At 39.0% G+C, this 27,588-nt stretch overlaps 1 protein-coding gene across 1 annotated transcript; it reads left to right on the forward strand.

The window, feature by feature from the left end:
• Positions 1–27,093, forward strand: LOC308688248 (B-cell receptor CD22-like). Its single transcript, XM_081361196.1, has 12 exons — positions 1–96; positions 3,042–3,125; positions 3,258–3,330; positions 20,851–21,198; positions 21,297–21,545; positions 23,647–23,901; positions 24,005–24,259; positions 24,383–24,476; positions 24,667–24,706; positions 24,941–25,015; positions 25,090–25,156; positions 25,303–27,093. The coding sequence occupies exons 2-11, from the start codon at positions 3,111–3,113 to the stop codon at positions 25,120–25,122; spliced, it is 1,437 nt and encodes a 478-aa protein (XP_081217322.1). The 5' UTR covers positions 1–96; positions 3,042–3,110; the 3' UTR covers positions 25,123–25,156; positions 25,303–27,093.
• The last annotated feature ends 495 nt before the right edge of the window (positions 27,094–27,588 follow it).

Consider the following 27,588-nt stretch of genomic DNA (forward strand, 5'->3'; position numbering starts at 1 on the left):
AGAGATAAGGTAGGAGATGAGTTTGGACAAGACAATGTCCTGTGCTCTTTCTTTGTGATCTTCTGTCCAGGGTGCGTTTTATTGCTTTATTGCAGGGTGAGTTTTATCTCAGCTTTTGTCTTAGCAGGAAAATCAGTTCTTACATATTGTTTTGTTTAACATTACCATTATGGTTATCAGTGTTTGCGGTAGTTGGTTTTATGGTCAAAATATTACTGATTTACCCTTTATGCTGTTAATATGTTTAATTATTTGACCTGCTCCCTGTATTTAGTTTTGGTTATTTGATTTGAGTGTGGTGTGTGTCCCTGCTCTTTGCTCACCTGTTTGGCAAGTTGGAGACAAGAGCAGGTTATGATGTCACGTGACATACATTGCGTTTCATTTTGATGTATTAGTTCACTAGTTTAGGAGTGTTGCCACCTGCTGTTAGTTTTGTTTGTTTAGTTAGTAAAGATAAGTTAGGGTGTGCGAGTAGCACGCTGAAGATGTTGCTTTGATTGTTATTTTGATTATTCTAGGTTAAATTTAAATTCTTTAGGTAGAAGAATTTTGTTTTATTTAATTCTTTGATTTGGCTGAATAAAAACTGACTGAGCTTTTGCCATCTGACGCTGCATTACTGAATAAACAACACACACACACACACACACACACACACACACACACACACACACACACACACACACACACACACACACACACACACACACACACACACAGAGACACACACTGACACACAGACACAGACAGACACACACACACACACACACACACACACACACACACACACACACACACACACACACACACAGACAGACAAAGACACACACACACAGACAGACAGACAGACACATACACACACACACAGACACACACACACACAAAAATCACAATTCAGAATGTCTGTTCTGTGGCAAGAAATTATCATGGGTGAAAAAATAATATTTTAATAACAAATAACCATTTTTGGTAATTTATGAGATTAGTGAATCATTCTACTTCATGATGGTTATAACTGCATCATTTGATCATCTTTGTTTCTGGCATACTTTGTAACAAAATTATGTGTTTTGATAAACACTGTTACAAAGACCACTAACTTGCATAGCAAAGCCAAGAGTCAAACTGACCAACACTGATCACCATAATGGTGAATTTACTAAAACATATTATTTATTACATATTATTATATTTCCAACAAAACATCAACATCTACACTTCTATTGATTCTCAATAACTAGTTAGTAATAAGTGAAGCTGGTAATGCTGTTTGTGGAGTTGTTTAATCCTCCTCTGCTGAGATCTTCACAGATTTAATGTCTTCTTTTCTCTTCAGTTGATTTCATCTCCGGAAGTCAGTTGTAGTTCTTGTGTTTCTCTTTTCTTCAGTGATTCTGCTTGTTATCATCAGGTGTCTTCAATGCTTAATCATCGCTCAATTAATCACTTAATTATCTAATTAACTCTAACACTGCTTCAGTGTTACTTTTAACACCCTGCTGGTGGTTCCCATATAAACACAGAGCGGTGTTAAATTCAGAGGTGGAGAGTCCAGGGGTCAGAAAGTAAAAGTCCTGCCATATGTTTATTCCACCCATGAACTCACACAGCAAAAACTCCAGTGTTAAATGAACTCTCCTGGGAGTTTATTTGGCTCCAGACTCAAGATTGTTAAAGTTAATGAGATAATTTAGTGATTGATTGAGTGATGATTGAGCATTATTGAAGACACCTGATGTTAACAAGCAGAATCACCAAAGGAGAAAATCTCTTTTTTTAAGTTACCATTATGGTGATCCGTGTTGTCTTTAGTTGGGCTCTTGACTATTAACATTAGATTTTGTTTGGCTGTTGTATCTGAGTTATAACTCTCAGATGAACAAAGAGAAAAGCTGAACAGGTGGTGTTGGTTATGTTTAGACATAATCATAATTTGACCTGAATCACAAAACTCATTTAGAGAGTTAGGTTAGCCTTGTTGATTACAGGAGCCTGTGATTCTACAGTATACTATTGTCAGCATTTTCAAAATAATCAAAAAGATTTCTTAAAAGTTGTTCTGATCAAAAGACTTTAAAAAAGTATTTTTTATTTGGACACACAGACATCAAGAATCAGCCTGTGATTCTCAACAATGGTGACAATAATAAAGCATGTTGCAGTGCATTCTGGGTGCCACCAATCAAAACTCATTCATGGCTCCCATCATGCATTGCAATATCAATAGTATAGACTCATGGGGACTCGTGTAACTGTCACTGTGACCTAAATTGAGGTCAACAAGCTTATAATTCATTCAGAATGAGTTTTTTTTGAAAATGAAAATGGCTCAAATTCTGACTGTAATTTGTCCCTGGCAACTAGAATGGCCAACACTGTTTGAAGGTGTTCAGCTGCTTGCTTACACCAACCTCTCTTGAACCCCAAAGTTAAACCAGTCATTGCGTGAGGAAGTCACAGCAGAATTCGGTAAACTGCAAGCAGAGGGCATCATCAAACCTGTCAACGCCTCCCTATGAGTGTATGTGGTTTCAGAGAACACTACAAATGGCTGTTCCCTCAAATAATGCCCTATTTAAGGGCATAGGGAGTGATTTCGGACACAGCCTCAATGACGTCAAGGCTATAATCTGATTGGTTATCGAGGCACACATGATACAAGTTAGCCGTTACACTTTCCAATGGTAGAGCCACAGATCCTGGTCTCTCCCAGTAATAAGACCATCTCTGGTATAAAGCAGGCTTTAGGTGATCGTCAGCTCCTAACGTCCGGTCTGAAGCTGCTGGCCTGAAACTGCTGTCACGTATATAGTTCTGCAGTCAGACACATCTCGTCTCATATGTGCTCGTTCAATCCCTCAAACTACCACCAGAGGTCACCATCTCCTGCGACTGACATCAACCTTGATGAGCCTCACCTGTAAATCACTAACATTCATCTTCATTCATCCTCACAATTATTCATCTTCAACTTACAGAAAAAGATCATCGTTTTTCTTTAGTTATGTTTAGTTCAGTAATGTTGTTCTCTTTTTGAGGGAGGGACTGTGATTTTCCGTTGCTGACAGTCACTTAAGACAGTCTGTCATTTGGTTGCTGTTGATCTGATGAGCTTCAACACGGTAAGACAAACACACTCTTGCTTAAATGATTATTGCTCATATAACATGCGTGACTTTACATGAGAAATGTTAAGAATAGGGTGATTTACATATACTTGTTTAAATGATGATTATATTAATGCTGTATTATAGATATATGTTATGCTGATGTGGGTCAGAATGGCTCCTCCTCTTCCTCTGATCTTCTTTCTGCTCATGATTCACGGTGAGTCTCTCTTACATTCACATTAGAAACACTCTGATGTTTTATTTAAGGCCTCATGAGCGGCTGATCTGCACTTTCTTCTGTCCTGTTCTCACATATTTCTCTCTGAAACAGGAAGTTTGTGTTGAACTTGTCAAACGCCCGTCCCTTTTAGAAATGTCCAATAGTCTTTTGCTACTTGCTAGTCAGTGTCACATGATTTAGGGGGAGGGACTTTCTCAATGTTCAGAGCATTTGATTGGACAAAAATCACTTTAGCAGCAGATCATGAATATTTTTGGCTCAAGTTCTCGGAAGTGAATGTGTACATGTTAAATATGTATCATGTCAAAGGAGTTGACTGGCATAAATTAGCTCTGAGCTGATAAAATAAGAACTAAAAGCCACAAAACTAATATTTTGATGTCACTGGGTATTTAATAAATCAACTTTGATTATTTTCTTTGTCTTATTTTTCATATATTTCATTATTTGAGAGTGTCATGTTGTTCGCGGCTGATTTCTTGGTTCTCTCTTCACACCTCTGTCTCTGTACATTTACTTCTGCTTTTCTGCAACACCGTCCATCAAAGAGATTATTTATTCACATTTATCACTCCATAGATTATGAGAAGATGAGCTTATATTTCCTGTAATGAGTCGATGTTTCCAATAGTAATACATTATTGTCATATTTTCATGGTCCTAACTGACAAAAGTACACTCTAAAAATAGTTAAAAAAAACATGTTGTGTCAGTTTTAACACACGTAGTGTGTGTGCTCAGGCACAACACATGTTGTCAAATGTAACACCATAGTTGTATAAGTCATTTTAACACACAAATTGTGTCAGGTTATTACATACTCAGAATTTAAAAAAATAAAGTGAAAAATATTAACCATTTAATCAATAGTCGAGTACAGAATGCATGTGCACACAAAGTACAAGACAGTGTCTCAAGCTCAATGACTGGACTCACTGTACTGGACATTATTCAGTTGTTCACGCTTCAACACCTAACTGATAATGCTGCTTTTGACAAAAGTTCATGAAGAGATAACAGTTCACCGAGTTTGCACTTTAAATTCAATTAAAATGTGACAAAATATTATATATAACTAAAGCCTGGCTCACACTACAGGAGTTTTAGGCTGATTTATGCCCGATTTACCCCTCCCGAGAATCTGAGAAAAAATCTTGTCGAGGACGTTGATCGGTTCCGATGTTCGGCGCAGATTATCTGGTAATGTGAGGCGTTCACAGATCAAATCTTGCACCTCCCGATCTGCTCGCTGACACATCGGGGCCGCCCCGATAATATCAAACATGTTTGATATCTAGGATTATAAATCGGGCGTGAAACGATATGATTACATCAGTACTTCCACAGTAGCCAATGAGAGACAGGTCTACAAGGAGACGGAAGTGATGGAACTTATGAAAATGTCAACCGCGAAAGCTGCTGTACGGGTCCGGTGGACAACAGAGATGGAAGAACGGATGGTGGAGATTTGGCAACAGTATGAGTGCCTATTTAATGTCTCAAAAGAGTACCACAACCGGAACGACAAAGAGAAGAGCTGGGGAGAGATCGCTTCAGATTTGAACGTACCGGGTGAGTGTAGAAAGTTGCTAGCGCACTAGCTACAAATGTAAACATTAGATCTAGGTCAATGATCATCTGCTACATTCAGGTCTAACAAAAGATGAATTGCACATAGTTTGTTTGAATAATATTACTAATATTTAATGATATTAGTTCAGTTGAATTTAGAGAGGAAACACAGTGTATGTCAGTGTCAGTGTATATTTTCAGTGGAGGAGGTGAAAACAAGAGCAACAACATTACGGACACAATACATCAAGCTTCTCAAACCCAAACCAAGTGAGAGTGGGGAGAAAGGGCTCACTCATAAGCAGGCTTGGCTGTTGAGGAATTTGGAGTTCCTCAAAAAGCATGTTGCCCAACGCCCCAATGAGACCAGTGTAAGCAGAGCAGTATTACGGACAGGCATATTGTGTGCTTAAGTAATGTAGATATTTGTATAATTAAATATTAATTATCAGGAAATTTTCATTTTGGGGTGAACTAATCCTTTAAATACTTGCACTGACATAAAATTGTTTTTCAGCTGTCAAAGACTTGATTGACGGGCAGGACATGGATGACCCCACCAGCGATGAGGACATTACAAATACATGGTGTATCATTACAAAGTACACATTACAAATTTTGGTGTATCCAAAATTGTCAATGTTTATGATAATGTCTTTATTCAAATTATTTATTTTATTAATTAATCTTTGCATATTATTATTCTTTTACATGTTATGGAGATATTTAATCATTTATAAATGTTCTACTATATGCTCTGATATGTTTGATTATTTCTAAATGCAAAATCTTTGGATTCTCTTCTGTGCTGTAATAACAATGTGATTTCTCTTACTTTAATTTTTATCTCATTAACCACAGCACCACATCCCTCTACCCAAAAAAGGGGTGAAGAACTCACCACCTCTTTTCCCACTCCCAAATCGGGATCGAAACGTCGCAAAGGGGATGCAGATTCTGTTGAGCGACATAAACTTAATTTGTTACAGCAAGTTACTTCAGTTCTTGCCACTCCAGATCCTTACAGTTCCTTTGGACATCAAGTTGCTGTGGAACTTAAATGTATAAAAAATGTAAGCAAACAGACCAGGGCAAAGAAAAAAAAAAAAGAATGTTTTGTTTGAGGCCCAGGAGGCTGACCAGTCCACTCCATCACCATCCTCACACATTCCACCAGCTACATACTCACCTACACAAATGCTCTCCTCAACCCCTTTATACACACAACCACAACATCAACACTACCATCAGCTCCTGCCTCCTCAGGGTCCTGCTCAGCCTCAAAACTATTTCAGGATGTTAGAAGATTTGGATGAGTAGTTGCAGATAAAATATGCAGTACGATATACACAAAGTTCATCACACATGCACAAAACTTCATTAAAGGGATAGTTCACCCAAACATGAATATTTTTTCATTACTTACTCACCCTCATGTTGTTCCAAACCTGTTTATGACAAAAAATTCATTTTTGGGTGAACTATCCCTCTAACACCAGAAATGTATGACTATGGCATTTGAAGTTACTGTAAGAGATGTGTAGTTCAAAGTGAAAGCTTTTGAAAGTTGTATGAATGAATGAATATATTAAAATGTTGAGTTGGCAGTTTAATACTTTTGTATGTTGAAAATAATTGAATAAAGAACTGAAATGTGATCATGAATACTGTCTTTAATTTAATAATAGCAAATAGACATGCTGTGAGTTTAAATTATAATTTGTTTTTAAATAATTACAATATTTTAAATATAACAAAAATATAAATGATGTAATCTTCTAACTATGTACATTGCTGTGCTACACCTAGCTAATGCTTATGTTTATCAATTCTCTAAACGTAGTCTTCTTGCTATGGCACCTGGCCAGCAGGTGATGTAAAATAATCCTTCGGGACATCACGTTGCTACTTAGTAGTGAGGGTGGGGTTTCGTGCCCTTCCAGCTTGCACATTCTGCATGGCCCCCAGGCCATCCCTCCTCCATGCTCCTTCGTTGACTCTGTGGTCTGCATCTTCCCAGTCTGCCAGTGCTGGTGGCATGTAGGCCTCAGAACGGCGCTCACAAAGGAAGTTGTCGAGGCATGCTGAAGCCAGGGTGATCTTTGTAACACTGTCTGGGTGAAGGAGGAATGTGGAGCGGAAAACTCGAAACCTACTGGCGGGAATGCCAAAGCCATTTTGTACTAGAGCTTAGATTCTCTGCCCGAGCCCGAGCCCGAGCCTGATATTTCCCGCCACTATCCTCGGGCCGGGCTGGGTCGGGCCCTTGATAATGCACGTCACGTGTCATGCGCAGCGTCTCCTCCACTCGCATGCATCACACCGGTCCTGCTGTGCTGTACTATTGTGTAGCTTAAGTGCAACATGGAGCTTGAAGAAGTAAAGACAATAATTAAAACAGAAGAGTTAACTTTGAGCAAGTTTGGAGGAAAGTCGGAGGTATGGAAACATTTTAAACTGGTCGTGGCGGGAAGTGACAACATATGTGTTGGCTTTGTCGAGTGCATTAAGTGCGGCACGCTTCTCGCCTATGACAGCAAAAAAACAGAGATGGTCCTCACTGCAGAACATGAAATCCAGGGGGAGGAGTTGATCCAGATCCAACTCCTCCCACCTTACATATACCTAAATCTACCCATCTCCACCCCCTGATCCCTAAACCCACCCCTAAACCTACCCATCTCCACCCCCTGATCCCTAAACCTACCCCTAAACCTACCAATCTCCACCCCCTGATCTGGATCCAACTCTGCCCCCTGGATCTCGAGTACTGCAGTTAGGTGCTACTGAAAAAACGGGGACTTCGAATATGAACAGACACATGAAGCAGGCTTACCATGACAGAGCGTATTTAGTTTCATATTTGTTAAAATATTATAATGTTATTTTTTTCCATCTATGTTGATTATGAAAAGTGAACAATAGGGGTATGTGGGAGGTCACACAATATATCGGGAGACATGAGTGGTTCAGACATGATTTTGACCACTTTCTTAAGTTTTGTTTTGTAGAAAGCCTTTCTTTAAAGTGAATTTCGTTTTGTATAAATTGTTTCTTAATTTTAATATTTTTTTTCATCAACCAATTGCCTGGATTTAATATATATAAATATAACAGACAATATAATCATGACATGGTGGTGCCGGCGAGCCGCAGTCACTTGAATTTTTGTACGTGAACTGAAGCACATCTCATCATAAATTAAATCAATGCACGCGTGTCACAGAATTTACAAATGGACATCTTGCTTGTTGCATGAGCACACATATTATGTCGAAAAAATGATACGTTGAAATAACATTATTAATAATAAATCCTGAAGAATATTTGATTGAATGCTGAATGTTGTGCTTGTTCAATTTAATAAAATTAAAACTTTAATTGTGATAATTAAAATAAATGAATATTAAATATTGAGTGGCCAATTTTTGCTCATTTATTAATAGTATTTATATAATATATAATTGCGCAGCTCCCCTGTCAATGATCTAGCACCCATTCAGCACCTGCGTTAAAAAAAATTATCTGGCGCCACCCCTGGTTATAACAGCCCGCGTATTAAAAATGGTCAGGTTTAAATCGGGCTCATAATTACAGTTAATGGGTCGGGCAAGGCTCGAGAGGAAGAGTGGAGGAAGAGTGTGAGTTAGAGGAGGAAGAGTGTGAGTTAGAGGAGGAAGAGTATGTGTGCAAGAGGAGGAAGAGTATGAGTATAAGAGGAGGAAGAGTGTGAGTTAGAGGAGGAAGAGTATGTGTGTAAGAGGAGGAAGAGTTTGAGTATAAGAGGAGGAAGAGTGTGAGTATAAGAGGAGGAAGAGTGTGAGTTAGAGGAGGAAGAGTATGAGTTAGAGGAGGAAGAGTATGAGAATAAGAGGAAGAAGAGTATGAGTTAGAGGAGGAAGAGTATGATAATAAGAGAGGGAAGAGTGTGAGTTAGAGGAGGAAGAGTGTGAGTTTGAGGAGGAAGAGTGGAGGAAGAGTGTGAGTTAGAGGAGGAAGAGTGTGAGTTAGAGGAGGAAGAGTATGAGTATAAGAGCAGGAAGAGTGTGAGTTAGAGGAGGAAGAGTATGTGTCTAAGAGGAGGAAGAGTGTGAGTATAAGAGGAGGAAGAGTGTGAGTTAGACGAGGAAGAGTATGAGTTAGAGGAGGAAGAGTATGAGAATAAGAGTAGGAAGAGTGTGAGTTAGAGGAGGAAGAGTGTGAGTTAGAGGAAGAAGAGTATGAGTTAGAGGAGGAATAGTGTGAGTATAAGAGGAGGAAGAGTGTGAGTTAGAGGAGGAAGAGTGTGAGTATAAGAGGAGAAAGAGTATGAGTATAAGAGGAGGAAGAGTATAATTTAGAGGAGGAAGAGTGTGAGTTAGAGGTGGAAGTGTGTGTGTAAGAGAAGTAAGAGTATGAGTATAAGAGGAGGAAGAGTGTGAGTTAGAGGAGGAAAAGTATGAGTATTAGAGGAGGAAGAGTGTGAGTTAGAGGAGGAAGAGTATATGTGTAAGAGGAAGAGTATTAGTTAGAGGAGGAAGAGTATGAGTATAAGATGAGGACGAGTGTGAGTTAGAGGAGGAAGAGTGTGAGTATAAGAGGAGGAAGAGTGTGAGTTAGAGGAGGAAGAGTATGAGTATAAGAGGAGGAAGAGTGTGAGTATAAGAGGAGGAGGAGTTTGAGTTAGAGGAGGAAGAGTGTGAGTTAGAGTAGGAAGAGTATGAGTTAGAGGAGGAAGAGTGTGAGTTAGAGGAGGAAGAGTGTGAGTATAAGAGGAGGAAGAGTGTGAGTTAGATGAGGAAGAGTATGAGTATAAGAGGATGAAGAGTGTGAGTATAAGAGGAGGGGGAGTGTGAGTTAGAGGAGGAAGAGTGTGAGTTAGAGTAGGAAGAGTATGAGTTAGAGGAGGAAGAGTATGAGTTAGAGGAGGAAGAGTATGAGTATAAGAGGAGGAAGAGTGTGAGTATAAGAGGAGGAGGAGTTTGAGTTAGAGGAGGAAGAGTGTGAGTTAGAGTAGGAAGAGTATGAGTTAGAGGAGGAAGAGTGTGAGTTAGAGGAGGAAGAGTGTGAGTATAAGAGGAGGAAGAGTGTGAGTTAGAGGAGGAAGAGTATGAGTATAAGAGGATGAAGAGTGTGAGTATAAGAGGAGGGGGAGTGTGAGTTAGAGGAGGAAGAGTGTGAGTTAGAGTAGGAAGAGTATGAGTTAGAGGAGGAAGAGTGTGAAGAGTATGAGTTAGAGGAGGAAGAGTGTGAGTTAGAGGAGGAAGAGTGTGAGAGAGAAGGAAGAATATGTGTGTAAGAGGAGGAGAATTATGAGTGTAAGAGGAGGAAGAGTGTGTGAGTTAGAGGAGGAAGAGTGTGAGTTAGTGGATGAAGAGTGTGAGTATAAGAGGAGGAGGAGTTTGAGTTAGAGGAGGAAGAGTGTGAGTTAGAGTAGGAAGAGTATGAGTTAGAGGAGGAAGAGTGTGAGTTAGAGGAGGAAGAGTGTGAGTATAAGAGGAGGAAGAGTGTGAGTTAGAGGAGGAAGAGTATGAGTATAAGAGGATGAAGAGTGTGAGTATAAGAGGAGGGGGAGTGTGAGTTAGAGGAGGAAGAGTGTGAGTTAGAGTAGGAAGAGTATGAGTTAGAGGAGGAAGAGTGTGAAGAGTATGAGTTAGAGGAGGAAGAGTGTGAGTTAGAGGAGGAAGAGTGTGAGAGAGAAGGAAGAATATGTGTGTAAGAGGAGGAGAATTATGAGTGTAAGAGGAGGAAGAGTGTGTGAGTTAGAGGAGGAAGAGTGTGAGTTAGTGGATGAGTTAGAGGAAGAGTGTGAGTTAGAGGAGGAAGAGTGTGAGTTAGATGAGGGAGAGTATGAGTATAAGAGGAGGAAGAGTATGAGTATAAGAGGAGGAAGAATGTGAGTATAAGAGGAGGAAAAGTAAGAGTGTAAGAGGAGGAAGAGTGTGTGAGTTAGAGGAGGAAGAGTGTGAGTTAGTGGATGAGTTAGAGGAAGAGTGTGAGTTAGAGGAGGAAGCCTCCGTATTTGTTGTTACGACTCCTCCTACTTTGTATGTGCACTTCAGTTCTCAGTAAAAGAACAGTGAGCATGGCTCGGTACTAAAGCTCTGTGTCAGTCGCGTTATTTTACATGGTGTCAGAGGTCTGTCAGGAACAGATAAGTTAAGTATGGCATTATCACAATTTGATCACCCAAAGATCGACTGGGATGCTCCTGATTTGTATCAAGAATTCGAAAGATTTCGGAGCCACGTCACATTAGTTTTTGATGGCCCGCTATCGGAGCAAACAGCGAAGCAGCGTGCAGGCTGGCTGGGCACGTGGATCGGCGAGCAAGGCAGAGAGATATATAAAACTCTGCACTGGGGCGAAGGTGAGAAAGATGACCCGTCCAGAGTTCTGGATAAATTCGCCAACTATGTAAGGCCGAGAAAAAACAAGAGAATAGCCAGACATCGCTATAAACAAAGCAAGCAAGGAGTCACTGAAAGTTTTGATCACTTTGTGAAGGATTTGAGACTCCTGCTCATGGACTGCGAGTGTGCTGATCCAGATGATATGTTGATCGATGCGATAATATCGGGTGTCAGAGAAAAGCGCGTCCAAGAGAGACTTAGACAAAGGGGAAGATTTAACCCTCTGGGGACCAAAAACGCGCCCGCGCGTTTTGCTCGGTTTTTTTTTTTAGCAATGAAAATAAACACTAAATGCTCTGTTAATTTTGATCTTTCATTTTCGTGTAATACATCAAACGATCCTGTTCAGTTTCTATTTTTTTTCTGTATACTCACAATAAAAATAAAGTGTTTTGCTTTTTGACAAATAAAGAAAAATTAACATGATGCGATTTCTGCCTTCTCACTGTCAGTAAACTCCCATTTGAAACGCGTTCGAAAATGATCTATAACTCCGCGAAAATTCAGTCAAACAGGCAAACAGACCCACGGGCATAAAGCTTGAGATCGCATTTGTTAAATGAAGTAACTTATATAAAAAACAAATATTCTCATCTTCTGTAATCTGTATAAAAAGAGAGCGACTCCAGTCGAGCTCATTACGAGCTAATTCACAGTAATGTGACCACTCCCTGGAGAGCGCGTGCTATTCAAACGCAAATTCTGAGAACTATTGAAGATCTGTGAAACGCCCACATCAGCTGTAAACAAAGCGCGTCGCGATCGAGTGAGGCATAATATAGCCTACCTTATGGAGAAAAGACTCCTCAGAACAGTGCTGATATGAGGAGCAATATCTCCTGATATGAGGAGCAGATCCCGCTGAGGAGTGAGGTAGGCTGTTTTCTTTTCTCAAGTGTGGAATAACGTTATGGAATAACGTTAGTGTAGGCCTATGCAAACCGCAAAAAGATGAATCGCATTTCTATAATATGACTCGCCTTTCTGTGAGATGAATGAAGGGTACATATTTGTAAAGACTGTTTAGCCTAAATATAAATCGCGCGTCTGTGTGTGAAAGAATAGCCTAAACTGCTTTGCTATAGCCTACTGAGATGAGTAAAAATCGACTGGAATATGTTGAAATAAAATGTATTTGTATAAGCAACGTATTAAACTGCAAATTAGCATTTATATGCCCTAATATTTCATAAAAACAACGTTACAGTCAGTCACTTGTTGACTAGATTTGGGTACAGTTTTTAGGCTACTGTAAAATATACTGCCACATAAAATAAGCTTTTGTTTAGCAATTTCTGCTCATATCTAACGTTTTATATATAAATATATATATATATATATATATATATATATATATATATATATTTGTCAAAAATAAAGTCATAGACTAAGATGTTAGATGTTCCAATGTTGGCTATATTCAAACTAATGAATACATATGATAAAATGTAGGCCTATAATCTTTTTTCGGTAACACTTTACGGTAAGGGTACATGAATTATCATGAATTCATGTATAAATTCATGCATGAAATATGCATTAATTCATGCATTAATATCTCATGAATCATCAGGAACTAACACGAGTTCAACGTTTTTCATTCATGACTTCATGGATGAACAACACCTTAATTAAAACATTAACTAAGATGAGTACATCATCATGAATTATGATTTATTACGCATGATCATGATGTTTTCTTTGTTCACACAAAAAAATTGGTCTTTACCACCCACTGTGGATAAAGCTATGGTTATGGTACATGAATCATTATGAATTCATGCATAAAAAAGTATTAATTCATGCATGCAAGACTACTCTTCGAATTATTAAAGGAATGTACAAAAATCCACATTATCTAATGCATGCATACAGGCTAGAACAGTATATCAATTAATGTGAGAACTTTTTTTCTGAATTATGATCTGAGTTATCCAGCATGTTCATGTCTTCTTCATAGCCTGCAGGTAAATGGACAGACCCCAAAATTGGCCAATCACAGCACATAACATACGAATTCTGTCGGCGTTCAAATACTAGTCATCATTAACTAAGCATTATTTATCAATGATTTCATCATGTGTGTGGCCCCTCAACTAAAGTGGTGACTTGGTGCTTTGAAACACTGATGAACAATGTGTTTTCATTATGATCTGAGTTATCCAGCATGTTCATGTCTTCTTCATAGCCTGCAGGTAAATGGACAGACCCCCAAATTGGCCAATCACAGCACATAACATACGAATTCTGTTGGTGTTCAAATACAGTAGTCATCATTAACTAAGCATTATTTATCAATGACTTCATCATGTGTGTGGCCCCTCAACTAAAGTGGTGACTTGGTGCTTTGAAACACTGATGAACAATGTGGCATAACTGTGAAATGACATGAATATGAGCATGAAAGTTCAAGCCTTTGCAAACAATGTACTGTGGACAGAAATGGACTTTGATCTTAACTTGCAACGTGATCTTCATAGAAACGTATAATACTGACAGTGGACAGCACAAAAACGTAATTGATTTACTTATAAACAACGTATACAAACAACGACGTACAAATTTAGGCGTATTCCTATTTAACTTATGCATATTAAAATCGTGGCATTAATATTTTGACACATAATACACTAAAACACAACATAAATTCACAAAAGAAATCAATTTTATTAGCTTAATGTGATCCAAATCTTTAGAATCCATACGTTGTTTGCAAGAAACAGATCCAAATGCAGCCCTTTATCCAGTGATCTTCATCTCCATTTCTCGGCAGAGACCGTCAACGTCAAATCCCGGCATCCCGCGCTCGTGGTGAATTCAAATTCAAAAATTGCGCCCGAAGCGTTACGACATGTTTTACGGCAGTGATATCAAACGCTCATTGGCTCTCGCATGCTTCGTCACAGATTGCGACATGCCGTGTTTGTTGTGTAGCCTACTACATTTGAAATGGAGAAGCGCGCGCGCGCGCCTTCACAGAGCGAACAGCAAACCGAAACCGGATTAACATTTTCATGGATTAATAACTTAAATTCTGCTCTGTAACGTTACCTCATACATAACTATTATATACTGCCAGAGAGGACTGCGACACATCGTCATGTGAACGACTTTTGGTACCGGTTTTGACATTTTCTCAATAAATAAATGATTGTGATTGTCTGTCTGCTGTTTTAATTTATAATTGTAGTAACGTAGTTTTAAGAAATGGTTAGGGGTAGGGGTAGGATTAGTGGCTCAAACTATCTTTTAATGCTACATTGTTAATAAAGCTGCCATTTCCCTACACATATCTGGCCATTACGTTTTATCCTTTTAATATTATCTATAAAATGGGTATGTTTAGGTGTGGAGTTAGGGTTAAGGGATCGTACATTTATAATCTATTAAATGGTAAAAGGGAAATTATACAGATATATTTATGATATGAAATATTCGTAAATAGTTTAACGTACGTTTTTTAGCTGTAAAATCGTAATAATGTTATGTAACTTTACTGCTTTATTCTGAAACCAAACGGTATAAACCAGTTAAATCAACAGCTGAAAGAGCTGAGAAGGAATTCAGTATACACCATGAACTTTATTTTAAGTGCCTGTATATCTGAAAACTCTTTACAAAACCATAAAGCTGTTACAATTTAATGATATGGAGGAGTCACATCAGTAGCTTTATACGTTAAAAGGTGACTCTTTACCCAAATAGAGATCAAACTGTTTGTGAAACTTTTTTTTAAACAGCTTTATGGTTTTTAACTGGTTTATACCGTTTAAGAATAAAGCAGTACAGTTAAGATCAAAGTCCATTTGTCCGCAGTACATTGTTTGCAAAGACTTGAACTTTCATGTTCATATTCATGTAATTTCACAGTTATGCCACATTGTTCATCAGTGTTTCAAAGCACCAAGTCACCACTTTAGTTGAGGGGCCACACACATGATGAAGTCATTGATAAATAATGCTTAGTTAATGATGACTACTGTATTTGAACACCAACAGAATTCGTATGTTATGTGCTGTGATTGGCCAATTTGGGGGTCTGTCCATTTACCTGCAGGCTATGAAGAATACATGAACATGCTGGATAACTCAGATCATAATGAAAACACATTGTTCATCAGTGTTTCAAAGCACCAAGTCACCACTTTAGTTGAGGGGCCACACACATGATGAAATCATTGATAAATAATGCTTAGTTAATGATGACTAGTATTTGAACGCCAACAGAATTCGTATGTTATGTGCTGTGATTGGCCAATTTTGGGGTCTGTCCATTTACCTGCAGGCTATGAAGAAGACATGAACATGCTGGATAACTCAGATCATGATTCAGAAAAAAAGTTCTCACATTAATTTTATATACTGTTCTAGCCTGTATGCATGCATTAGATAATGTGGATTTTTGTACATTCCTTTAATAATTCGAAGAGTAGTCTTGCATGCATGAATTAATACTTTTTTATGCATGAATTCATGATGATTCATGTACCATAACCATAGCTTTATCCACAATGGGTGGTAAAGACCAATTTTTTGTGTGAACAAAGAAAACATCATGATCATGCGTAATAAATCATAATTCATGATGATGTACTCATCTTAGTTAATGTTTTAATTAAGGTGTTGTTCATCCATGAAGTCATGAATGAAAAACGTTGAACTCGTGTTAGTTCCTGATGATTCATGAGATATTAATGCATGAATTAATGCATATTTCATGCATGAATTTATACATGAATTCATGATAATTCATGTACCCTTACCGTAAAGTGTTACCCTTTTTTCTTTTTTACAAAGAAAGAGTACACTTGAAATATTGTTGAAATTGTAATTATTGTTGTAATTGTAACATTTTTAATAAAATAGCAAAACATATTTACAAGAGAGATGTAAGCAAAATCTTAAATGGTCAATATAAGTCTTCTTCTAAATACATCCTTTGTCCTTGCATTGTGGCTCAGTCAGTGTCACACCTGAAAGAATGGCTCATTAGGCAGAGTCATTATGCAGAGTGGGTGTAAACTACTCCTCCCCCTCGCATATTGGCTTTCCAAGCAAAACCTGTTTTACACCATTTAAATCAATGTATTTTTTTTTTTTGTGAACGATAAAGCAAGACTATTTTCATATAATTTTGAAGCTAGAACTCAAAGGGACCACATCCATTGGTCAAAAGTCTTGTGGACACATATTTAATATGTGTTTTGTGGTCTTGATTCAGCAACTTTCATTTTTATTTTTTCCAATAACCACGCATAAACATTATTCTCTTAAAAATACAAACATCTACATACAAGTTGCTCGCATATTATGGTAGCCCTGTTTGTGCTATATATAGTGAATTTACACCTTTGTCATTAACATGTTTATAAATAACTGAAAAAAGCACAAATGTCAAGGCATGTCAGAACATCTCAAGGGCCCCAAAAACACCTTGGTCCCCAGAGGGTTAACACTACCAAAAGCAATTGAAATTGCCCAGCAATTTGAACTGTCACAGAAGCTAATTAAAATAGTCAGAGAAGAAGAATCCCAAGTGCAAGCAGTAAAGATGAAAGAAAACAAGAAAACCTATCAGAAAAATCAGACAAATTATGTGCATAAAGAAATGCATGTAAACCGACCAAAAAACTGTGGCAAAGACCCACAACATAAGTGGAATCAAGGAAGATGTCCAGCAAAAGGCTCTGTCTGCTCATACTGTCACAAACCAAACCTCTGGGTGGCAGTACGTCGCAAGAAATCAGTTAACACAGTCAGTGTGCAGCTGCAATCAGAAACATAAGGTGAGGAGATGCTGAGCATAAATGTCACACAAACAGAAGAGCAGAGTGATGATAAGTGGACAGCAGACATTGAAATTCTGTCTCAAAAAGTACCATTTAGAATTGATATGGGTGCAAAATGTAACACTCTGACTTTAAACAATTATCAGGCACTTCTGTACGATGGTGATCTTAAATGCTCTAATCGAGTGCTAAAGTCCTACTCTAATCACAAGCTAAAGCCAATAGCTGCAGTTGATTCATTACAAGAATACTGAGGTATCAGCAGAATTCGAGATTGTGGACTATTCTCAAGAAAATGTGCTCAGTGGTGCAACATCAGAAGCCTTAGGTTTAGTGACGCGGCTTGATGCACTGCAACCTGCTAGGAAATAAAATAAAAAGTTGCATTCCGGTCAGATGACAACAAAACAAAATGTTCCGGATGGGCTAGAGAAGTATCCAGAGCTGACTCACACTACTGGAACCCTGCCAGACAAATACACAATTAAAATTGATCCTGATGCAAAAGGTGTGGTCCATCCTGTCCGCTGACAACCAGCTGCACTGAGAAAAAAATAATAGAGAAGCTACAACAGATGGTTTAAGATGGACACATCACAAAAGTCAACTAACCGACCGAGTGGGTGAGTTCGATGGTAGCAGCTGTACGTAATGGCAAGATAAAGATCTGCATTGACCCGAGTGACTTAAATAAAGTCATAAAGAGAGAAAAATGCGCACCATCGAAGAGGTTGTCTCTGCAATGCCTGGTGCTAAAGTATTTTCGGTTTTGGATGCTAAATCTGGCTTCCTGCAAATAGAACTAGACGAAGCATCATCACTTCTGACAACCTTTAACACGCCAATTGGTAGGTTTAGGTGGCTTAGACTTCCTTTTGGTCTGAAGTGCGCACCGGAAATTTTCCAGCGTATTATGGATGAGATACTTGAGGGCATCACTGGAGCAATCAGTGTCATGGACGACATTCTCATTGCAGCACCTTCAGCAAAGGACCATGATGAGATCCTTCACAAAGTAATTCAGAGAGCAACAAGCTATAATCTGAGTCTCAACTTCGACAAATGCCACATCAAGCAATCTTCTGTGCCCTACGTGAGACACCTAATAACATCAGATGGTCTGAGGGCAGACCCAGATAGAAGCTGACAAGTCTATGCAAAAACCAGCAGACAAGGATGGTGTCCGTCGTTTCCTGGGTTTCGTCACCTACCTGTCAAAATTCTTGCCAAACCTCAGCGAAGTTGACACATCCATTGAGACAGCTCCTGAAAGCTGACGTTGAATTTGCATGGCAACCAGCACAACAGCAAGCCTTTGACAAACTCAAGGACTTATGCACGAAGTCCCCTGTGCTCCTTTTTTTTTTATCCATAATTACAGATTTGGAAACCACATCACAGTGTTCAATGACCATAAGCCTCTGGAAGACATTTTCAGAAAGCCACTGCTCTCTACCCCAATGCGCATACAGAGAATGCGTCTCCGCTTGCAGTGGTATGATCTGACTGTTAAGTACAGACGAGGAAAGGACATGGAACTGCCTGACACGCTGTCTAGAGCTCAGCTGTCAGAGAACAAGCCAGAGATGGAGGGCATCTCCATGCTCAACTTTGTTTCAGTCAGTGAGCAGAAATATACAGAGCTCCAGAACACCACAAAGAAGGAGCTCAGCTGCCTCCAACAAACAATCCATCAAGGGTCACCAGACCACAGGCGTGATGCGCCTAATGCAGTACAACCATATTGGGACTCTCGAAGCCAGCTTGTCGTTTCAGATGGTGTTGTCTATAAAGGCCTGTGTATAGTGGTACCTCCTTCCATGCGAGAACACATGTTGAAGCTTATACATCAGTCTCACTTAGGAATAGTAAAGAGTAAGCAGAGAGCTTGTGAGGTTCTGTACTGGCCAGGCATGAGTTCTGAAATCGAGCAAATGGTGAAGAACTGCGGCAAGTGTGCAGACTTTCAGAACCGGCTGCCTAAATAACCACTCAAACCAACAGAAACACCTGATCTTCCATTCAAAGAAGTAGCTTCAGACCTGTTTGAGTTTGAAGGAAACCATTACGTTTTGCTGGTGGACTACTACTCAAAATTCATTGAGGTAGATAAGTTGAAAGACTTACACAGTTGTGCTGTCATAGAAACGCTTAAGGCTCAGTTCAGCAGACATGGCATCCCCACCATCCTTCGAACAGATAATGGTCCACAATATGCAGTGGATGCATTCAAGGATTTCTGCCAAAGTGCACAAGACATCGTCCCCACACACGCCACACTCCAACGGCGAGGCAGAGCGTGCAGTCCAGACTATTAAGAAACTTTGGTCTAAGGCTACAGATAAACACCTTGCACTGCTTGACTACAGAACAACGCCAACAGAGTCAGTAGACCTATCACCATCTCAACTGCTCATGGGCAGAAGGCCCCCTAACAACCTGTCTGCTGCTCGTCTGTTGCTCATGCCAGCAGCGTACGACCCCCTCAAAGTTAAACGGCGACTAGACGAAAGCAAAAACATTCAGAATTTTTACTACGACCGCAAGAGGGCAAGTGGCCCTCGTGCAGCATTGAGGCCGGAAGATGAGGTAAGGGTGCAACCACACCCTGGCATTCACAAGTGGTCTCCTGGAGTTGTAGTGAAAGCACACTGTGCCCCAAGATCTTATGTTGTGGACTGTGGAAGTAGAGAGTACCGCCGCAACATTCAGCATCTTCGCAAGAGCACAGCAGCCGCCAACGAGTCCCGTCACAGGCTTAGTGATGACCAATGGACAGAAATAATAGAGCAAGAAAGTGTTGAAGAGCCAAAGTCTGTGGATCGTTCTAGTTCCTCCCAAACATCACCTACAGAACTAGGGGTTGCTAAGCAGACGCTGCCAACTGGGCAGTACACTACCAGGCGAGGCAGAGTTGTGAAGCCTCCTGACAGGCTCTGCTTGTAGTCAGGGAAAGGCATGGTAAAGACGCCTTGTGGAAGTGATGTGCTAGTAACCTCTCCTTCCTAGTTGTTGTTGTTGTTGTTCATTGTTGTAATTGATTGTGTCATTGATTAATGTGAATACAAAGGTGTGTTAATGTTCTTTAATACAAAGGAATGTACACGTTTTATGCAAAATTCTGTAACTAAAAGAGAAAGCAGAAATGTTTAATATTGGTCATATCTGCGTGTGTACACAAAGTTATTATGTTAGCTTGGTTATTTCTTTATGCTTATGGAGATGTAATGTAATGTACATTATTATGGCAATGTTTCTTTAAGGGGTGCCTCAGCCTCTGTATTTGTTGTTACAACTCCTCCTACTTTGTATGTGCACTTCAGTTCTCAGTAAAAGAACAGTGAGCATGGCTCGGTACTGAAGCTCTGTGTCAGTCGCGTTATTTTACAGTGTGTAAGATCTGAAAGCATTGTTTGATTTTGCCAGAAGAGTCAGAGATTCTCTGAATGAGTTTTGAACATTTGCTTTTGTGTTTAAGGTTTTGAGAAAGTGAGTGATGGTTTCAAGAAATGTGTTTTAGCAATTCAGAAACACTGTAATTGTGCAGCTTGTTGTTTTTGGCTGATTTCTTGGTTCTCTCTTCACTCCTCTGTCTTAAAGTAATGAGATTATTTATTTACATTTATCTTATATTTCCTGTAATGAGTCGCTGTTTTCAAATAGTAATAAAGTATTGTCATGTTTTCATGATCCAATATAACAGATAAAACAACATTTACAGTTTGATGAATTCTGTGTTTCAGGGGTTTCTAGTGATGATTGGAGTGTGAGTTACAGTCGATCACACATCTGTGCACTAAAGGACTCAACAGTGATAATGAGATGCACTTATAAATACCCTACTACTGGATATAAGATCATGAAAGTGTTCTGGAGCAAAAACCCTGTAAAGGGTGTCAAGCCTCGAGATCTGTCTGAGGACCCTAAATACAGTCAGAGGCTTCAGTATCTGGGAGATAAACAGCAGAACTGCACCGTCAGACTGAGTCATGTGACACTGAAGGATGAACACATGTACTATTTCAGATTCATCACTGATAAACCTGATTTTAAATATATTGGTTATCCTGGAGTGACTCTTACTGTCACAGGTGACTTTGATGAGATTTATCTCTTCTTCTGTGCATTATGTTGAATAATAATCAGTGTATGACAGCAGCACTAGATATAATGTGTGTGTTGTGTTCAGATCTTCAGGTGGAGTCTCCTGAGAGAGTGACAGAGGGAGATTCAGTCACTCTGAGATGTAAAAGCAGCTGCGCTCTGACTGACAGAGCAACATTCATCTGGTACAGAAACTCACAGCCATTAACTGAGAGAAGAGACAGAAACAATGAACTCCTGCTGCAGTCAGTCAGAAGAGAGGATTCAGGCAGATATAGCTGTGCTGTAGACGGACACACTCACATCTCTCCTGCTGTTCAGCTCAATGTCATGTGTGAGTGCAGATTGAATTTCAAACATTACAAAGAATAAATATCTGAATTTATGATTTATAAAAATGTTTTAACCACTATTTTTAAAGGACAAGTTCGGTATTTTACACTTAAAGCCCTGTTTACAGATCGTTTCTGATGAAATAGAACGGTTAAGATTAAAATTTGGACAGATGCTGCTGTCCCGAGAATTTTAGGTTTATTTCGCTCCCCCCCCCCCCCCACCTACACAATGGCAGCCTATGGGCACTGGAACAATCCTTCCTAAAATGCATTAAACTTTCGTTTACAAAGACGTGAAACTCACCGAGTGGTCAGGGGTGTTCACTGATATGCTCACACAAAAATCGCTGCAAAAGATGCTTTCCAACAGGTTTTATCATAGTTTTTGTCCAACTCCATTGACTTGTATTGAAAGAGCTGTGTGAGGTACGGTATTACTCCGCCGCTTCTTCTTCTGCTTCTTCTGTGTATTCAATGAAATGCCAGTGGTTTGCTTGCAATTGGCAAAGGTGCATTATCGCCACCAACTGGGCTGGAGTGTCTATTATTCAAGCTCTCAACGGAATAATCTACGGGTGTGAGACGTTTGGAAAAATAGATCCACAGTTTTACAACAAATGGTAAAACACCTGTTGGAAAGCATCTTTTGGAGCGATTTTTGTGTGAGCATATCAGTGAACACCCCTGACCACTCGGTGAATTTCACGTCTTTGTAAACGAAAGTTTAATGCGGTTTATGAAGGATTGTTCCAGTGCACATAGACTACCATTCTAGAGGTTTTGGGGAAAGCGAAAGAAACCTAAAATTCTCGGGACAGAAGCATCTGTCCAAATTTTAATCTTAACCGTTCTATTTCATCAGAAACGATCTGTAAACAGGGCTTTAAGTGTAAAATACCGAACTTACCCTTTAAGACTACCCGAAACCAATATATATATTATAACAATAATATCTTAGTCTAAACCTAAAGTAATCTTGACAAACTATATAGCATTTGAAAGCGTTCAGACTGTAGTTAAGATCACTTAATCCATATATGGAAATCGAAGAGTCCTTATATGGTCACCAGTCAGTGGAGTCTGGATATCATCTTGTGGAAAAGTTTGGTACTGCACTCAAAAAATCTTACTGATTTTTATTTTATTATTTTTAAATCAGGCGGTTTACACGAGGCGCTGGAATACAGTGTTTGTGGCGTATTTCTTAGGGATCCCAATTCATCAATCACTGACGTAACTCATAGTGATGACTGAATGGGAATGTAACTCCTGTTCCCTGAAGGAGGGAAGGGAGCCAGGGTGAGAAAGACGTACAATTAAATGTATTAAAAATGTACTTGAGTATGTTTTTAGTACAATACAAATATACTTTAATGCATTTTTAATACATTTAACAGTATGTCTTTTTCAACTGGGAGAAGTTACGTCCCGTTGCCACAATCCAGTGGTCACTGATTTGTTAAATAACAAATAATATTCTATCCTTGCAACCTTCCCTTGAATCCTACAGGGGGTGGAACTGAGACACGAGGAAAGGAAACGAGGATACACAAATAAGAAATGAGAAGCGCTCTATTTGTATATTGGAATATTCTTGATCACTGGAGCGTCACTTCAAAGCGTCAACAGCTGCGATCAAGGGATCTGCCCTTATGTTGTTAAAGTTTGGTTATTTAAGAAATTCATAAATAAAAAAGATAAAGCAAGATGTCCTGTTGATATATGTATGATATATAATTAATTTAAAATGCAAAGGTAAATAATAAATAAAAATGATTGTGACATGTGAAGGGAATTGAGAGAATTGAGATGCTGAGTTTGATCAGTTTCTGGGTCACAGGCTGGAGGACGGAGGAGCGAGGAAACGAGGAAGCATCAATTTGAGTATTGAGAAGCACCCATAAACTTTCCCTCGATTCCTCCGTCTTCATTTTCTTTCCTTGTAACCTTCCCTCACATCCTATAGGGGGATGTGTTTTAGCCTTAAACAGTGAAAAATTAAACTGGGATGTTTGCTGAAATTGTCCAATAATAACCAACTGAAGCCAGAACATTTTCCACCAGCCGTCTCTGATAAATACTTTTACCTGACATCTGTAGATCCTCCAGTGAAACCTGTGATCTCCATCAGTCCATCTGGTGTAATAGTGGAGGGAGATTCAGTGACTCTGAACTGCATCAGTGACTCAAACCCTCCTGCAGAAATCAGCTGGATTAAAGGAGGAACGATTGTAGGATCTGGAAGAATCTACAGCATCTCAAAGATCAGCTCTGATGACAGTGGAGAATACAAGTGCAAGTCCATCAATGAACATGGAGAGAAATACTCTGATGCTGTGACTTTAAACATCATGTGTGAGTTAATGATGGTTCAGTAAATGTGATATTAAATCCTCGAAATATCTGTGATGTCAAGTTTAAAATGATTGTCAATGATATCAATATTTATCTGTGTTAGATCCTCCCAGGAGCGTCTCAGTGTCCATCAGTCCATCTGGTGTAATAGTGGAGGGAGATTCAGTGACTCTGAACTGCATCAGTGACTCAAACCCTCCTGCAGAAATCAGCTGGATTAAAGGAGGAACGATTGTAGGATCTGGAAGAATCTTCAGCATCTCAAAGATCAGCTCTGATGACAGTGGAGAATACAAGTGCAAGTCCATCAATGAACATGGAGAGAAATACTCTGATGCTGTGACTTTGTGTGTCATGTGTGAGTTTTATGAATCATATTCTGTATTTTAACCACATACTCCTGCTTACTTTCTTATCTGTCAGTTTATTTAGTCTGATCTAGTCCTGTTAAACATTGGTGTGTGTTTTGTCTGTATTTCAGCAGTCAGATGTTTCTCATCTGTAACTGTCGGTGTTGCTGTTGGTGTTGGTGTTTTACTCGGTGGAGCATCAGGGGCTTTTGTGATGTACATTTGGTAAGAAGTTCATTTAAAAAAAATCAAATTCTCTATTTATGAAGAATTACTGTATTACATTTAGGTAAAGTGTTACATTTAAAGCGGTAGTGCGTAAGCTTTGCCTCTTTGTCGCCATCTCTGTTTGAATCCTGAAATTGCAGTTATTTGCGGCGTTAAATGTGTTGTTTATTCATCTTTCTTCTGACAGTCTTACTAAAAGGATAAACAGAATATCTGCTTTGAAGGAGGTGAGATGATCTCAATTATTCACAGTGTTTTCCTGCATGCAGAGATGTTTCCTACAGCCGCTATGAGCCGTACACAGATATTAAGAGTATAAGAAACACGAGTCTCGTGACCAAACACCCGATTCTTCAGTTCTAGATCCAGTAAAACTGATTTCCATCAAGATCCTCTAAACATTACAGTCGGCGTTTAAAACATGAACTCACAATGTGTGTGTCCTTCTGTCTCTCCTGCAGATCTCTGATCCCAATGAAGACACTACAGCTCTTGAGCTCAAGTCCACGACCTCTGACCTGTACGACACACTCACAGTAAGTGAGACGTCAAAGTCAGATACTCCATCACAGATGATCACATGACCGATCTCTCGCTCTCTTTCACACAGACCGTTGATCGCAGACCTCCTGAAGACTCTTGATCCTCAGAGCTTTTCTAAACATGAGAATCCATCAGTAAGTGTCAGAACCTGCAGCTCTTCTCAATATAATCAATAAAACTCTCTTCAGTATAGTGTGATTGTTTTATGTATCTTGTGAAAGGGTTTATAATGTTGTTGATGAACTTCAGTCAGTCTTTCTTCATCTTATTGTTTGTTCAGATCAACAGGAAGATTCTGCAGTGAGAGGCGGAGCACAAATGAACCAATCCTGAGCTCTGTGGGTGGAGCCACTGATGATTGACAGGGATCCTAAGTGATGAGTCGCAAGAGATTAATTTCTGTATAGTTTAAGAAACATGATGTAACAGTGGAATTAAATGAAAGTTAAAAGCTGGTGAATTGTTATTGTCAAAATATCTTAAAATTAAGTCAAAACACCTAAAGTGATGTACAGTTGTGGCTAACAATCTATGCTTTCTCATTTTACAACATTTTCCTGCTTTTAAATCATAATTGATCATTTTATTCTGATAATGGAATTCATTCACAATGGAAAATGTGTCTTTTTAGGGCCCAAGCCCTGAAAGGGCGAAGGCCCTATTGTTTTCGTAAGGATTTTTTTTTTTCTTCATTATTTTTTTTTTTTGCCTTTTTGCCACTTTTGGGGCCCTTAACATGCTCAAAAACTCTTGAAACTTTGCACACAGGTCAGAACCCGCGGCCATCAGGGCCGGACTGAAGCTGGTACCCGGGCGTGGCAGGGGGGCTCGACAGCGCCCCCTGGAATGGGGTCCGAAATCTTGGTCCATATATCAAACACGCTTGCATGTAATAATATGAAACTCAGTACACATATAGATCTCATCGGGCCGAACAACTTTCGTGCTCTAAGTTTTACAAAAGCCCAAAAGGAAGTCGGTTATTATACGTTGTTTGGAAAACGCATACAATGGAATGTGAAATACTCCTCCTAGAGAATTCATCCGATCGCCACCAAACTCGGTGTGAATGAAGTCAAGACATTGAGGATGAATTCTTGCGAACAGATTTTTGATATCTCGAACGGTTTGGCCGTGACGAGGAAACGAATTTATGGCGAATAATGGGACACAGGAAGTGTGTTATAACTTCTGCATACATTAACTTATCTTGATGAAACTTCAGCAGTGTGTTCGTTGTAAGAGGCCGATCACATGGATGTGGCTATTGTGAGTCAAAGTTATAGCGCCACCAACTGGCTGCAGGAAGTTTGTCACTTTCAAAATGCTTTGAAGTCACTTTCTTATTTTTACCCGATTTGCTTCAAATTGTATGTGTATAATGTAAACACACGGCAGATGTAGACCTGTGGAAGGATTATTGATATCTTTAATACTGTTGCCATGGCAACTCATCAAACATTAATATTTTTTTTTGATGCGTTTGAGACTCTTAGCATGCTTGAAATTGGATGAAACTCAACAGACACATAACACTTATTAGCCAGTAGACATGTGAAAAGTTTCAGAAACGGGCGTGGCGGGGGGGCTCAAATTTATGGCGAGAAAAGAGAGACACAAAGTGTTAAAACTTCTGCATACATTAACTGATCTTGATGAAACTTCAGCAGTGTGTTCGTGGTAAGAGGCCGATCAGATGAATGTAACTATTGTGAGTCAAAGTTATAGCGTCACCAACTGGCAGCAGGAAGTGGGTCACTTTCAAAATGCTTTTGACAAAAGGTGGGGGGGGGGGGTAGTTTTACCAACAGTTACAAAAATCAGTACGTATATTGGCAACTTTCTAATTTACAGTCATTAGCTCAGACCAACAGGAAGTCTGATATTTTGGTTTGAATGTGGATTTCTTTGCAAATTCAGCCTCTGAATTTTTACCCACTCCTCTTAAGTGGTTTATTTTATTCCCACCAAACTTTTTCAGCATGATGAAAATACATTAAAGATGCTAAATTGTGAACGGATCATACATATCTCAAACGGTTTTGCTATGGCAAGGGATTTAAATAATGTCAAAAAAGGAAAAACTAAAAGCCTCATATCTTCTAAAAATGTTATATATATATATATATATATATATATATATATATATATATATATAGCTGCGAGCAGCGATGGAGGGCCCAAGCCGGCGGCACCGCCACCCCAGTGCCTTTAGGTATATATATATATAAGGTATATATATATATATATATATATATATATTTTTTTTTTTTTTTTTTTGCTCTCAAAGTGCTCAATATAATCAGCTTCTGTTATTCTGTCTGTTGTGTTCCTGTAACTCTTCCTTTAAATGTTTTTAAGTTTTTAAGTTGTATTTGTGATCATCTCATATTTGCTTGTACAAACCTTAAGGGCTCACAGATCCTGCAGTATTGATATATATATATATATATATATATATATATATATATATATATCGATTCTCACAAGCTACTTATTTGGTATTGATTCCATTAAAAAATATCAATATTAAAATTGTTAATGACAAAACATGGGTTTCTGCATC

Source organism: Scardinius erythrophthalmus, assembly GCF_964197995.2.
Source record: "Scardinius erythrophthalmus genome assembly, chromosome: 3".
NCBI lineage: Eukaryota > Metazoa > Chordata > Actinopteri > Cypriniformes > Leuciscidae > Scardinius > Scardinius erythrophthalmus.